This window comes from Notolepis coatsorum, assembly GCF_963971535.1.
Source record: "Notolepis coatsorum genome assembly, chromosome: 3".
Taxonomy (NCBI): domain Eukaryota; kingdom Metazoa; phylum Chordata; class Actinopteri; order Aulopiformes; family Paralepididae; genus Notolepis; species Notolepis coatsorum.
In genome coordinates this window covers 111,135,138-111,150,572 of record NC_140167.1, presented here as the reverse complement: position 1 = coordinate 111,150,572, position 15,435 = coordinate 111,135,138, and the positions used below count along the sequence as shown (strand labels likewise).

Here is a 15,435-nt window from a genome sequence, read left to right as displayed (position 1 = left end):
TTGCATCCATAAATGTGCACATATTTAATGGAGAAGTGCCTCATTTGCATATATAAACATAAATTTCAGAAAACTTGCAATATATTTTTTCTTAGTTTATACGTACATAACAAATTGGGAAAGTTTCATAGTGATATCTATTCAAATATTTTTTGCCTATTAGGGGGTACTACACTGTACTACACTGTTTGTAGCCTGTGTGTAGTTCTGTTCAGTTCAATAACATCATTATTATTATTATTCAGTTATCAGGCATGTGTTTAGGTTGTCTATTACTAATGGTTTGATTAGGTATTGTGTTTGTAAATATCTGTTTAAAAAAAAAGTATGGCATTTTACAATACAGAACTTTGAAGGCGTTTTCCCAAAAATGAGTTTTAAGAGTTTTTCCTCATACTCTGAGCCAGAAATCTCCACTTCAGTAGCACTCACATACACCAAACCTTCCAGTTCTATTCATATCTATGTTCTGAAGGTATTTACAGAAGGGTTTGTTGATATCGCATTCATACCCTGCGATATAATAGTATATACGTCCAAATAACGTTGTTTATTGAGTTAGGGCGAGCGATCTATTATCGAGTGTTTCAAGTTGGAGTCGCGGGAGCTATAGAGTGGCCGGAAGTAATATGGGTGATCATCACTTCATCCACATGACTTCCTGTTTGGCGCTTCTGCCGATCGGCCACCAGATGGCGCTCTTGAACCGCTAGAGGATTGAGAGGAGCTCAGAACTGTGTGTGAAGGCAGCAGAGGGGAAATATGATTCCGATCACAGATTTTTGAAATATTGATATCAAAGACGAGTTACGGCGTCCTAGGCAACTTGAGCATGGCTAGGAAAGACGCCTAAACACGTTTTCGGCACTTAGGGTTAAGTTTGGGCATTATTTCGGAGTTGGTTAGGGTTAAGTTAAGGTTAGGGAGGGTTAAGGTTAGGCATTATTTCGGAGTTGGTTAAGGTTAGGGTTTGTCACAGAGAATGCCTGTCTGTCTTTCTTGACATGGAGGATGCAGCCTATTTCCGCACTGCCGCTCTCTCGCGCTGCCGCGGTCACATGGGCGTCATGGCCAATCAGAGAAACGCGACGCACTCTTCGGCTGTGATAAATATAGACACATCCAGGGAAGAGAATATAAAAGGGTAATACAATAAAAGAGGAAGGGGAAGATATACACGGATATACAAATATAAACATGATGAGCAGCAATGTACTCCGGTGTAGACCGTGAAAATGGTCTGATTGTCTACATGATATGTGCAGTTAATTATAGGCTAAGTAAATCTAATCACAACAATAAAGAAGTGCATTGCTACTCGTCAATATACAGTTTACTACTAGTGAATATACGCATTAGTAGTGAATATACGCGTTAGAATTGAATATACGCGTTAGTAGTGAATATACGGGTTAGTAGTGAATATACGAGTTAGTAGTGATTAGTGAATATACATGTTGGTAGTGAATATGAGTTAGTAGTGAATATACGCATTAGTAGTGAATATACAGGTTACTAATTAATACAGGTTGCTAGTGAATACAGGTTGTTTGTGAATTTACAGGTTACTAGTGAATACAGGTTGTTTGTGAATATACAGGTTGCTAGTGAATATACAGGTTGTTTGTGAATATACAGGTTGCTTGTGAAAATGACTGAACAAATACTGTTATTTTTAACCTAAATTAAGGTGTGTCCACCACCACCTGTATACTAGGAATATCTAATGTTCTGTGCACCACATCTTCAACAGGTGAACATCATTCCAGTTATAGCCAAGGCCGACACCATCAGTAAGAGTGAGCTTCACAAGTTTAAGATCAAGATCATGAGCGAACTGGTCAGCAACGGAGTTCAGATCTACCAGTTCCCCCTGGATGACGAGACTGTGGCCAAAGTTAACACCACCATGAACGTGAGACAATGACACGCACACACACAGTTAACCTCTTTCTTAAGCCCTAGCCATATTTTCAGAAGATTTGCCTAAAAGTACATACCCAAGTAATGGAAGATTGCTCCACTTCTACAAGGCTATTTGCATGTTCTTCATATCTAGGAACATCGATGGACCTCAGGGAATGTATTCCCAGTGTCAGAAATATTGTGTCAGTTACTATGCTTGAATAAATTGTAATGAACCAAAGGGGAATATAAATTATTAGTTTATTTTTTCCATCTTTGACGGTGTATAACACCATGCGAACATTGACCTAAAGTGAAAGCAAATGACCAAAGGACGGATGATTTACAGGGGTTTTTGTAGATGCAGTACTGAATTGTGTAATCCGGACACATGCAATTTGAAATATGAATATAGAATATCAGGCCTATAAATTACCGTATTATGGCCAAGTCATAAATCTATGGATCAGGCCAAATCTCCTCTTTCCATTGGCGGAGTTAAATCTGGATGTAGTACCACCAGGCGCCCATTACAAAGAACATGTGTGTGTGTGGTAGAAGAGTGCATGTTTAGGTGTAGGGCTGGGAGGTACAGAGTATGAAGGTGTACTGTCGTACTATGAAGGTATGCATTTATACTATATTGACATCCACGTTACATACATATTGTAAAGAAATATACATACTGTACATTTGTAAGTTAATCACAGAAAACTAAAATGGACCATTTTGAATGACATAGCACCATGACAATTGTATTACAAGATAAAAACATAAAGATCTCATACCATATTACATTGTAATTTGTACTGGAAAACTAAATTATGTCAAAATCCATAATACCGTCAGAAATAAGACAGATATTGTGATATGATACTTTGGCCATATCGCCCAGCCTTACTTGTGTACCATAGTAATGTTGCTGTATATAATATATTGCTGTTGATAGTTATACAGTACTAGTACAGTACAAGTGTGTCTGTGGTGAATATGTCAGATTGTGTATTGCTACATGGGTTGGTAGTAGAGCTGCTTATATGCTGTAGGTTGGTGCTCACAGAAGGAAGGGCTTAGATTCGATTGTAGAAGAGTGGTTTATTTGAAAAAAATAAAATGAGGAAACTAACCACTCCCCCTGCATCAGTCTGAACTGATGGGGTGCAGTTACACGGGGAGAGACGATAGGGGGCGGTATCCTCCCAATTGAGCTCAGAGAGACTGCAGCACTAACCCGAGGCTCGATTGATGAAATATGAATTCAAATCGCCAATAAAAAAAAATACGGCAAACAAACGATATATGTCGTTGGCGGGCACTCAACTGGCGGCATGAACTAACGACTTATAGCGTTGGTGGCATCCAAAGTGTTAAGCCCAAGCGGTCCGGTACCAGTACGAGATTGATATCACGCTATAAATCGACCAAAACCTGATGAATTCGATATGAGAAAATTGTGCTGCCATTTCATTTGTAGTCCTATGAAGAGAGGAGACGAGACCCAGGGCTTTCGATGGGCTTTCGAATTTCATAAAACTACACTACCCAGCTCACGCCAGCCCCTGTCAATCATCTGACTTCCAGTGTGAAGCTTTTTCTTTTAACGTTATTTTCGGGATCATATCTCACAAACCTGAACGTTATTGCCATAAAATAGAACATTGTTAGTTTCTTTACCGTTCTGTGAACTTCTAGCAAAAAACTGCGGCTCAATCAGATGAAAAATGGCGGAGCTATTTACATTATGAAAAAGTGTTAAGAGGATAACATCACAATAAATGTTGTGTGACATACACACATATTTGCACACGTGACTTTGCTCCCTTCATTAACCACTAGGTATTATTAACATTTCTTTATATATTCCCTAATAAGTTTGAGTAGATATGTATGTTGATGTTGTCATGTGTGTATGCAGGGTCACCTGCCATTTGCTGTAGTGGGCAGCACAGAGGAGGTGTCTGTGGGTAACAAGATGGTGAAAGCTCGTCAGTACCCCTGGGGTGTGGTGCAAGGTAGGACACTGTGTGTGTGTGTGTGTGTGTGGTAGAAGAGTGCATGTTTAGGTGTAGGGCTGGGAGGTACAGAGTATGAAGGTGTACTGTCGTACTATGAAGGTATGCATTTATACTATATTGACATCCACGTTACATACATATTGTAAAGAAATATACATACTGTACATTTGTAAGTTAATCACAGAAAACTAAAATGGACCATTTTGAATGACAGCACCATGACAATTGTATTAAAAGATAAAAACATAAAAATATCATACCATATTACATTGTAATTTGTACTGGAAAACTAAATTATGTCAAAATCCATAATACCGTCAGAAATAAGACGGATATTGTGATATGATACTTTGGCCATATCGCCCAGCCTTACTTGTGTACCATAGTAATGTTGCTGTATATAATATATTGCTGTTGATAGTTATACAGTACTAGTACAGTACAAGTGTGTCTGAGGTGAATATGTCAGATTGTGTATTGCTACATGGGTTGGTAGTAGAGCTGCTTATATACTGTAGGTTGGTGCTCACAGAAGGAAGGGCTTAGATTCGATTGTAGAAGAGTGGTTTATTTGAACCCAGTAGTGCTTGGTAACGCAACACTTAAATTATCTTGTAAATCTTCTATTGTACATCAGATCAGAGTTTTAAGCCCCTGCAACGTTCTTCAGACTGTTCTGTTGATCAGCAGAAGGTGTCCCCCAAATCGCATAGCAGAGACACATTTTATTTTTATTTATTTTTTTAATAATTCTCGATTCTGTTGAGAGATTCTTTACGAGGTATGTTTGTGTACGATGAGGCCACATCTATGTGGAAAAAATAAGCAATTTTAACAATATATACCACGAAACCGGGACATATTCAACCATAATGTGGACATGTTTGATGTCCTGATTTTATTTTTCAAGCTATTTTATTGTTGAGGTTAAGGCTAGGGCTAGTTACATAATGAATGTAACGTGTATGTAATGTCCCCATATTTCACATAACTCTGTGTGTGTCCCTCTCAGTGGAGAATGAGAACCACTGTGACTTTGTGAAGCTGAGGGAGATGCTGATCTGTGTGAACATGGAGGATCTGAGGGAACAGACTCACACGCGTCACTACGAGTTGTACAGACGCTGCAAGCTGGAGGAGATGGGCTTCAAAGACACCGACCCTGAGTGTAAACCTGTCAGGTGGGCTGGATAGAGCGTCTCATATCTCCAACCCCCCCCCCCCCCCCTCTCCTTTTATTAACCCCTTAACACTTTGATTACCACTGGTGAACATGGTTAAACCCCGTTAAATGCCACCCCCGACTTCAATGATAGCATTGTGAACGCATATTCTCTCTCTTAAATTATGGACGCTTTTTATGAAGCTTTTTCTTTTAACGTTATTTTCGGGATCATATCTCACAAACCTGAACGTTATTGCCATAAAATAGAACATTGTTAGTTTCTTTACCGTTCTGTGAACTTCTAGCAAAAAACTGCGGCTCAATCAGATGAAAAATGGCGGAGCTATTTACATTATGAAAAAGTAACTGTACAGGGCGGCTAGGTGGCGCAGTGGGCAAGGCGCTCGCCACCAACGCAGGAGATGCTGGGTTCGAGCCAGCTCTCGGCATTGCTACCAGCTTGGCTGGTCGTTCATACTAATACAATTGGCAGTATTAGGGGGTGGGAAGCTGGTGGGTGGGGATCGGACGTTGTGGACAGCGACTCCTACAGGTCCGTTGGTGCGCCTGCGCAGTAGAATCAAGAAGCAACGGGGGCGGCGTGTCCCTCCCACGCAGACCCTCGCCGCTGAGAGATTGCGCTGTGCAGGTGAAAAGATGCAACAGCTGCCTCCTCGTGTACCGGAGGGGACACGTGATGCAAGGCTTTGTCCACATTGCAGCCGGCTTGTGGGAGGCATGGCCTACCAACGTTCGAGACAGGGGAGGGTAGAATTGGACAATACGAAATTGGGGAAGGGAGAAAAATCGAAAATGGGGAGAAAAAGTAGATAAAAAAAAATAATAAGTAACTGTACTTACAGTACATTTCATTCACAGTTTTTGCTGCCCTGTCAGGGGCACCTGGTGGTCCTAAATCCAGATTGAACTCTGCCATTGGAAAGGGGAGATTTGGCCCGATCTATAGATGTATGACTTGGCCATAATAAGGTCATTTATTCGGTCATGTGTCCGGATGGCAAAATTCAGTACTGTATCTACAAAAAACCCTGTAAATCATATGCCCTTTATTCATTTGCTTAGATTGTTTGTACACCTGATCTCAAGAAGGTGCTGAATTTTTCATGTCTGGTCAATGTTAGCATGGTGTTATTCACCATCAAAGATAAAAAAAAAAAAAAAAAAAAAACTATATATATATATTATCCTTTTGGTTCATTACGATTTACTCAAGCCTAGTAACGGACACAATATTTCTAACACTGGGAATACATTCCCTGAGATCCATGGATGTCCCTAGATACCAAGAACATGCAAATTGACCTTGTAGATGTGGAGCAATCTTCCATTTACCTAGGTATGTATTTTTAGGCTAATTTTCTTTAAAAAAGAATTGTCCATTGCATTATCCTTTACCTATACTGCATGGCATAATACTAGGCTTAGGTTCTTTAAAAGCTTTACTAAATCTTTGTCACTCACTCACTCACTCACTCACTCACTCACTCACCTTAATGGACACACACACACACACACTCTAATGAACACATTGGATAAACACATAGTGTTGCTAGTCCGTCCTGTCATTTCTTACATGGGGTGTGTGTGTGTGTGTGTGTGTGTGTGTGTAGCCTGCAGCAGACGTATGAGGCCAAGCGCCAGGAGTTCCTTGGGGAGCTTCAGAGACGGGAGGAGGAGATGAGACAAATGTTTGTCCAGAGAGTCAAGGAGAAGGAAGCTGAGCTGAAAGAGGCAGAGAGAGAGGTACTGGATACAACACACGCACGCATGCACGCCTTTGAGGCCACAGGCCGAAACGTTGTGTTATAGTAAATTAAACTTGGGAACTTTTTTTCTTCCACAACCTTACATATCTATTTGAGTCGAGCACCCGTGACTATACTTGGGATGTGCGTGAGTCTTTTCTACTATATAATAAATTATTAAACATGCTTCAATAGGGAATGGCCAACAACGATCCTAAATCAACATAATATGGATTTCTATCAACCATTGCCAACCACTTTTAAATGTCTAATTTCCATGCAGTGATGGGTAAAGCATGATATTATTGTGACTTGTTTACAAGATCCAGTAATAAGACATCATATTATATATAATATATATATCATATATCAACACATGGCAACTGTTGTTTTGCACATAGCAACTAGGGGTGTGAAAATGTGTCGACCAAACGACAGACTTTTGACGGGTTCTCCGTGTCGACAGTAAAAGTAGTAATCATTTTACCTTTATTTTGTAATAGCCTGCCCTATTCAAAGCATTCAAAATTAAATAAAAGCTAACGGTACTGTTTTCCAAATGGGAGAGTGTAGTGTTGTGATTTTGTAAACCATTGAAATAACGGGGCGCTGGTTTAGACTCATTTTATGCAGCACCATGGATGTTCCGCCTGTTACCACTAGGTGCTCCCCTACAATAAGGAATGGAAAAGCCTGTACCTTGTGCATTGAAGATTGCGCTGCATACAATGAATGAGTGTCAGTCTAAACTGCCTCCTTGTACGGTATGCTACTAGGCTCCGGCTACGTTGACCTGTCAATGAATGGATAGAAATGCGATGTAAGTAGCGTCAGTTTGTTTATTTTAAAATACCAACCTTATCGTGCCTTTGCAGAAATAACAGCTTTGTGGATGGTAACATATCCGTCAGTTCCGAAAGTTCATCCTCTTCTGACTTTTCTGTCCATCTAAACGGATACAAATCAAGGTGGAGACGGACATCAACCCTGTCCAACAACCAGATGCTCCTCTATCAATGTAGCCGCATACTGTTGTACAGAACACAACAGAGAGGAAACAGTACATTGGTGCTGAAAGGACAGCGCCTGTTGTAGTGGTGGAAAAGCCAAACCAAATGAAAGACCTCTATTGACCTCTAGGTGGTAAGCAGCTTTAATGTAAGTGTGTGTGTCCGTGTCCAGCTCCAGGGTCGTTTTGAGCAGCTGAAGCGCCTCCATGCAGACGAGAAGGCATCTCTGGAGGAGAAGAGGAGGTCCCTGGAGGATGATCAGAGCTCCTTCAGTAAGAGACGTGCTGCCGCCCAGCTGCTCCAGGCCCAGAGCCTCACCGCCAATGGCAAAAAGGACAAGGATAGAAAAAAGTAAGGGATCGCAAGCTAGAAGTAAGAGACAATTACAGTACGGTCACACATAGAGATACACAAGTAAGCATGTTATTACACATGCTTGTGCACACACACGCACGCATGCATGCACACACACACACACACACTCTGTGGATGAGGAAGAATGGTAGGCTGATATCGGGTGCACATGTTTATAGCTACAGGTACTGTACGTAATTAGTTTTGCCATACAATATGGTACAGGGCCACAGTTGTCATTTAATGATTATAAATCACCTGCTAGTTCTTTATTTACGATCACCTGTAGTTTGCGACCAAGGTCTCTACGATTGAGGACTATGAATTGGCTTGCCCAGATAAAGTTCACCGGTATGATTGTTGAAATGCGGGGCTTACAAGTAGAATGTAAGCTTTTTATTTTATTTTTTTTACATTTGCATCAGGCTTTTAATTTTAAGCCTGGTGTAGTCCGTCACTTGACACCACCAAGCTAGCTATTAAGCCTTCTTCCATATGTAGCTAGCTGATGTTAAATATGTCTCTTTCTTTATTCCCCCCCCCCCCCCCCCCCCCCCCCCATGTGTCTCTTTCAGTTCTGGCTTCATGTGAAGACCTCACGTTCCAAGGTACCTCCAGTATGACCAAATGCAGTACACAGCCAATGGCATTGAGTCCTGCCCCCTTCCTCCTCCTCCTCGTTGGCCAGTCTCTTAACATTATACCACTCTCACAAATGGCAAATGTGTACTGTATGTGTGCGTGCCAAAGTTAAGTTACGGTTTTGCTTTATGGCGTAACGGCAAGGATCTCAAGTCCATCGTCCTTTACTGTTTCTTTTATTTTCTTTGTGGGATTTATAACTCTCTTTTAGTGTCGTCATATTTATCCATTTTATATGAAACTTTTTTTTTTCTTTTTTTGTATACCTCCTTCATTTAGCTGAGACTCGAGGGCACCTCAGCCATTTGTATCCACAAACAACCCTTTTGCCGTCTCTTCTCTAGGGCTGGTAAAGAGGTGATTTTGACAGGTGTGAGGGAGATCGTCCAGTTGCAGTCCATCCCTCTTGTGTTTCTTTATACCCGTTTGCTCTCGTGAACTAGAAGCACCAGCTATGGAGAGCCTCTGGAAGTCGGTACAACCTCTGTAGGACAAGGAGGAGTTGCGCTTCACTTCTCGTTCATTTGGTTAAATTGAGTTAAAATAATTAAAGACTCTGTACCAGGCACATGATAAAGAATTTCACTTTGTTGTTGGTTTTCCTTGCGAGTATCGATTTGCAGAAGCGCCACATAGCTGATTCTTAAGCTTTACAAAAACAAACATCTGTCCTAATCTTCTCATGTCTGTTACACTTGTCCAAAGAGACAGGGGCTAAGGGGTGGTTCTGTATTGGGTACCGTTTATATACACAATGTATTTCACATGAGCCTCAACATGCATCACTCCTGGAAGGAGCTGAAGCACAGAAGGGAATGCATCAGTCACCTCAGCAGTAAAAAAGAACCTGAGGAGGTCTGCATTTATGATGGATCATGTTTTCGTTTCACTTGTCATGCTATCCACCCCCCCCCCCCCCCCCCATACCCCCTCTGTCATTTGTGAGTGATCTGAAGGATCACGTCTTAGTCTCACTTGTCATCCTGTCCCCTGCAGTGATTTGGGAGTGATGTGAAGGATAAAGATGGGCTTCAGCTCTACAGCAGTACAGTCACAGAGGTCTCTTTTTAATAGTCCTTGGTGGCCCTTTTTTTGTGTTTTTTCTTCCCCCGCTTCAACGTGTGTACCAGACATGGCTGAATGACGGATGATAGACACACCGGTACCGTATCTGTGTGCGTTCAGCGTTGCCATCACACCGTGGAGTCGGGTTCCATAAGGGATGACTTTAACCAACACTTTACTCGCTGCCCTGCTCTCACATGGGTCCTAGTGCTTAAAGATGTATTCTGTGCCTTATCTATGTGACGCTTAAAGGGGAATACCACCAATTTTAAGAATTCACAATATGTTCTCTTCCTGTGACGACTATTGTGATGCTAGAAATCGGAGGGAGAACCCTCCAATTGGTGATGTCACTGGGATGTAAAATCTGGGGGCATGAAATGTTTGTGTGAGATCTTGCATCCAAATGAGGTTTATATTCTAGCGTTGCTGGGAGGTCTGGACCAGGATTCAAACCTCATTTGGGTGTAAGAGCTCATAAAGTCAGAGCCCCATTGGTTGTCTATGGAGCAGCCTTAGATTGTCTCTCCCAGTTACATCATGGAGGCTACTCTCTGGCTCTGCTAAAGCTAGGATTCAGGTTTCTATTGAGAGAGCGCTGTGGGTTCAGAAATGCTACCTGAACTGGAGAACATTATGCAAGTTCTTAAAATGGGTGGCATTCTCCTTTAACTGCCTTCCTGCACACTAACATAAAACTCTACCAGCACACATTTAGATTGTATACCCAGTCAGCCACAGCAAGCCCTGATTGATTCTAATGCTTTTTTATATGACACGTTTTATATAATCACTTGTATTTAAAGAATAAACAGTGTTATTTTGGGAACTTTTCTAATATCTAAATAAACCTTTGTATTTTGTCATGATGAAATTCTTCCGGTCTCTTTCTTTCTTTCTTATCAGTACAGTAGCTCCTTTCCAGTGACATCTAGGAAATTAGGGGGAACACATGGCTGGATTTACATGCAAGATACATTTATTATTAAAATATTCTATATTTAAAGGGACTATTTTTTTAACCTTATTGTATCATTGGAACACATGTGATTATCATACATAAAACTTTACCAACGCGTTCTCAAGAGCTCATCCACATCTTGATTGAACCTCCTTTTAAAATGTAAAGATTGAAAGATGACAATGACGAGACTGACCCTGACCATGTGTAATTTCAAACCCCTCTAATCAGTGGTTGCAGTGCAGTCCTTTCAGTACTAGAGGGCACTAAATGGTGCCAGTTGAATCGGACTCAAAAACACTAAGACTTAACCCATAGACCAGTGTTTCCCAAAATGCGTCGCGGACCCGTTTTTATTGGGTCGCCAATTTGAAAAAAATAAAGGTTTATATATATATATATTTTTAAAAGCTATAGATGTGTTGATTCAGTTTGGCACCACATACTTATGTGAATCTGGGTTTTCTACTCTAGCATACCTGAAAAACAAATACAGAAACAGACTAAATGCTCAGATCTGCTGGTTGAAAACTTCACAAAAATTAACACAGATATAAATGTACTGAATGGTTATTTCTTATTTTATTTATTATCAAAAAAGAAATCTTATTATTATTATTTTGATACCCGATCCAGCTATTTTACTGATATCGGCGGCCGATACCGATACCAATATCGGATCGGTGCATCCCTAGGCTGCTCCTAAGTTAGGATGGGTTAAAAAAAATTACGCAGACGATACATTCCTGATGTATAGTTTCCTTCCCTTCTTACAAAGTCCCATTAATATGAATTCCCAAATCTGGGTGGAGAGTTTGTCACTGCTATAAACCTTACAGAGGTGATGGTATGTGTGTGTGATTGACCGATTGAAATTCTACTGACTGATGTAAAAATATATTATGTATAATAATTATATAAATACAGCCTCAAAAGGGAAGGGCATCTGCTTTTGCTCGACCCCCAAACCATGACGTGACCCTTATTTTAAGTGGGTGAAAACCTGGCCTCACCTGCCTCACCCACCACCCACGCTGTCGTCCTCGTTAAGAACCCAAGAACACGGACCACCCTGAGCCTGTCGAGCCGCCGTTATCTGCAGCGTTTCATCCCTGGGCTCTGTGCCCTTCATCTGACTGGAGCCGGCTGGTTGTCAAGACGGAGAGGGAGGGAGGGGGGCGGGGGGGGGAGCAGGCAGGCAGCCACATGTACAGGTCTCTGGACCGAGGCCAGGTGATGCTGAAGAACGCTGATGGATTATCTGCAGCGGGCAGCCGACTGTTGGGATGCTTGTTAGAGATGTGAAGTGGTTTTCCACCACAAGTGTGGTATCGAGGTCGGGGTGACCTTTTACACACCTAGTCCACCACAGGGATGGAGGAAGAGGAGAAGAAGGGAGGGAGGAAGGAAGGAGATGCAAAGGTGTGAGGACAGGAGGAACAGATGGAGGGAGGAAGTAAAGTGAGGAGAAACTTGAGTCCTCTCCTGCTGCCTTTACTTCCATCGCTGTCTCATGTGGATGAATAGAGCAACGCACTCTAGTGGAAATCTTTCATGTCTTGTGTCATGTGACCTCATCTCGTAATTTCATCACATCTCTCCTCACCTCCTCAAAAGCTCAGAGAGAAAGAGAGAGATAGAGAGACCGGCACATTTGTTTTTAAAACAAAGGCATTTATTTGCGAAAAATGCACTTGACATGAAAAAAAACAACCAAACTAACCACGGGTCATCGGTACAAGACGATGTATAATGATCACATGGTAGAGGACGCCGGGCGTTTCCAGCGCAGAGCATGACTCCAAATGGCACAAAAGGCCTATAAATATTCTGCACAATATATATTTATATATATATATATATATTTAATTTATTTTCTTCTCTTCTTCCCCTGTTGCAGTACCGTAAAACCAACCCAAGTCGGTCCTGGCTTAGGTATGAGCGTCCCATGCTGCACCAAACCTTATTTGTTTAAATGTATTCTTTTATAAAGTCTTCTCAGAGAGTATAGTCTCTCAAGCCAGCCTATCTCTTCCACCATCTTCAAATGCTCCAGAGACAAGTCTGTAATTCAGCCCATTACACTTTCAGAATCTTCCAAGAGGAAAATGTCTTCAGACCGAAAAGGTATTCGACCAATAGAAATAATAAAAAATATATTTTAGAATTTCCATTTCTGCTCAGCAGCTGGCTAGCCAGGCTTCGACTAATGTGTTTTCCAGTAGGAGTTGTGTAAGCCACTGGACAGGGGGATACGGAAGTGGGGAAACCTCTGGATATCTGCCTTATTTGCTACTCACTTTCAGAGCTGATGAATTACAGACTGGTAGGCGTAAGTATTTGGAAATTGCGGGAGCCGACGTGTCCGTCTTGAGAGACTAGAGCTACATACAGAGGTCAGTTCAGCTCCCCCCCCCCACTCAAACACACAAGTATCCATAGGAACAAATATGGCCGCTGCCACGTCCAATCAGATGTGAGTACATGACATATGTGGCACATTTGACCCACTTTGAATGAAAAAGATTGACCAGATCGCTAACGGTTCTCACTGTGTAGGTAATACCACTGTGAGAAAACATGAACATTCTCCTGGGCTGGATCTCAAAGCTTAGCCTTAAATCTCTTGAACCCCTGAACCTTCTAGGAGGAATACAGAAGGATGGGGAGTTGAGGTCACATGAGCAAGACTCAAGTGTGAATTTACACCACTCCGCTTGTGTTCTTTTGGGCCATAGATGACCTGATAATCTGGACTCAGTGATGTGCAACAATGTACCTTAGACTTGTGTGTGTGTGTGTGTGTGTGTGTGAGATAAAGTGTGCGTACGCGTGTGTAAGGATGGGCATGGTTATTCCAATATTCAACTATTAAAAACGTAAATGTATTTGACTATAGCCGATGGTTTGTGGTTTGTGTCAAACTGCACTGATTCAGCTAATGACTTCACGGTTGTTTTCTTCTTCTACAAAAACATTGAACAAATTGCATTTGGTTTCCTGTTTGGAATAAGCAAATATTGCCTTCAAATGCCCATCTCCAGTGTGTAAGTGAGAGAGGAAGAGTGTGTCTGTTTTGAGATGCTTACATGAATCTATGTCTGTGTTTTGTCTCAGTCTCTGTGTGTGTGTGTGTGTGTGTGTGTGTGTGTGCGTGTGCGTGTGTGTGTGTGTGTGTGCGTGTGTGTGTGCGTGTGTGTGTGTGTGTGTCCAGGTCAGAAGCTCTCTACGAAGCTGCCTGGGAAGAGGCCGGTGCGTCCTGTCCTCTGGAGGGTCCCTTTGTACCAGCCGTCTTCCCTCCTCTTGTGGACAAACACCACGTCCCCCTCCCTCAGCTCGATCTCCGCCTCGCTCTGCGGAGGGTAGGGGACCACCACGCGATACCTGCACATTATGGAGAGCAGAGAGCAGAAAAACATCCTTTATAAATATTACTTCCTTGTACCTCGCAGGTGTCTTTTCTCATATAACGAGGTCATTGAAGTAGACAGCCAGTGGAGCAGTGGACCGATATTCAAAATTCCACCTGTTATCAAGGAAACACTGTCAACATCTAGACCCCCCCCCCCCCCAAAGGTCCTTTGGTTCCCGGTACTTATTCATTATGGGTCACTTTTGTTTTGTGCCTCTTTTTCTCAGGCTCAGCTCTGATTTGACCTCAGTACTCAGTCTGCCTACTTCATATGCTGATTGAATCTGGGAATGTATTCTTATTCTGCTGTTGCATCTGTTGTGAGTTATTCTGGGAAACAGTGTCTGCTGAATGCCTACCAGAGCAGAGAGAGAGAGAGAGAGAGGGAATAGAGGGGGGTTTGGAGAGAAAGACAGGGAGAGAGAGAGTAGAGAGGGAGGAAGAACGAACTAACAGAGAGAATAAGAAATCAGCTGAAGCTGCATCCCCTTCTTAACAATTGTGTGTATCGAGCTGTACTGTATTGTACCCATTCTGCAATCTGTTAATAAACTTTTCAATCAATCAATCAATCAATCAATCAATCAATCAATCAATCAATCAATCAATCAATCAATCAATTCAATCAGATGTTACAGGCTGGTCTACAGCGCCGCCCTGTGGCCGGTGCCTGTATGGTATATACACGTGTAGCAGCCGAGACGCTGAGTCTGTGAGAAGACGTGACGTCGGGTCAGAGAGAGAGAGAGAGAGAGAGAGAGAGAGAGAGAGAGAGACATGTGCGTTTATTCAGCTCGTTACTATAATGATGATGATGATGACCCGACATCTCAACTGCTGAGCGTTTCAGCCACTGGTTGGGCTGCTTTACTCGAGATCAACTATGTAACTATGCTGCTGCCGAGAGACATCATTTAATCTTCTGAGGCGTCTCTCTCTCACCTCGCCAGCAGGTAAAACGGTGTCCGTGCTGCTGCTGCTACTTTTGAACCACCGTGTCGAGCCCCTCGTCAACAACACTGTGACGACCAGTGGTGCGTTCCTGAAATCAACTGGGATTGCACTCGCTATTTGCATATCAATAGCGCCGGTCGTCAGGTGTGTTAAACTTTGGCTAAACACAATATATATATATATAAT

General features: G+C 42.1%; 2 protein-coding genes across 3 annotated transcripts in view; one reads left to right on the top strand and one right to left on the bottom strand.

Moving 5' to 3' along the window:
* Positions 1–10,790, top strand: part of septin10 (septin 10) — a 44,982-nt gene extending 34,192 nt beyond the window's left edge. Inside the window, exons 5-10 of one of the 2 annotated variants that reach the window (XM_084310787.1) lie at positions 1,754–1,915; positions 3,821–3,917; positions 4,933–5,101; positions 6,717–6,849; positions 8,034–8,212; positions 8,791–10,790. In XM_084310787.1, coding sequence (XP_084166913.1) covers positions 1,754–1,915; positions 3,821–3,917; positions 4,933–5,101; positions 6,717–6,849; positions 8,034–8,212; positions 8,791–8,806 — 756 coding nt within the window. In that variant the 3' untranslated portion in view covers positions 8,807–10,790. Of the gene's footprint in view, positions 1–1,753; positions 1,916–3,820; positions 3,918–4,932; positions 5,102–6,716; positions 6,850–8,033; positions 8,234–8,790 lie in introns of both variants that reach the window. The other variant, XM_084310788.1, reaches the window with a different exon arrangement.
* A 3,308-nt stretch (positions 10,791–14,098) lies between these two features.
* Positions 14,099–15,435, bottom strand: part of LOC311226187 (E3 ubiquitin-protein ligase SH3RF3-like) — a gene marked incomplete at its 3' end in the record, with an annotated part of 637,874 nt that continues 636,537 nt past the window's right edge. Inside the window, exon 10 of the mRNA XM_084311562.1 lies at positions 14,099–14,267. Within this exon, the coding sequence (XP_084167688.1) occupies positions 14,099–14,267 (169 nt within the window). The remainder of the gene's footprint in view (positions 14,268–15,435) is intronic.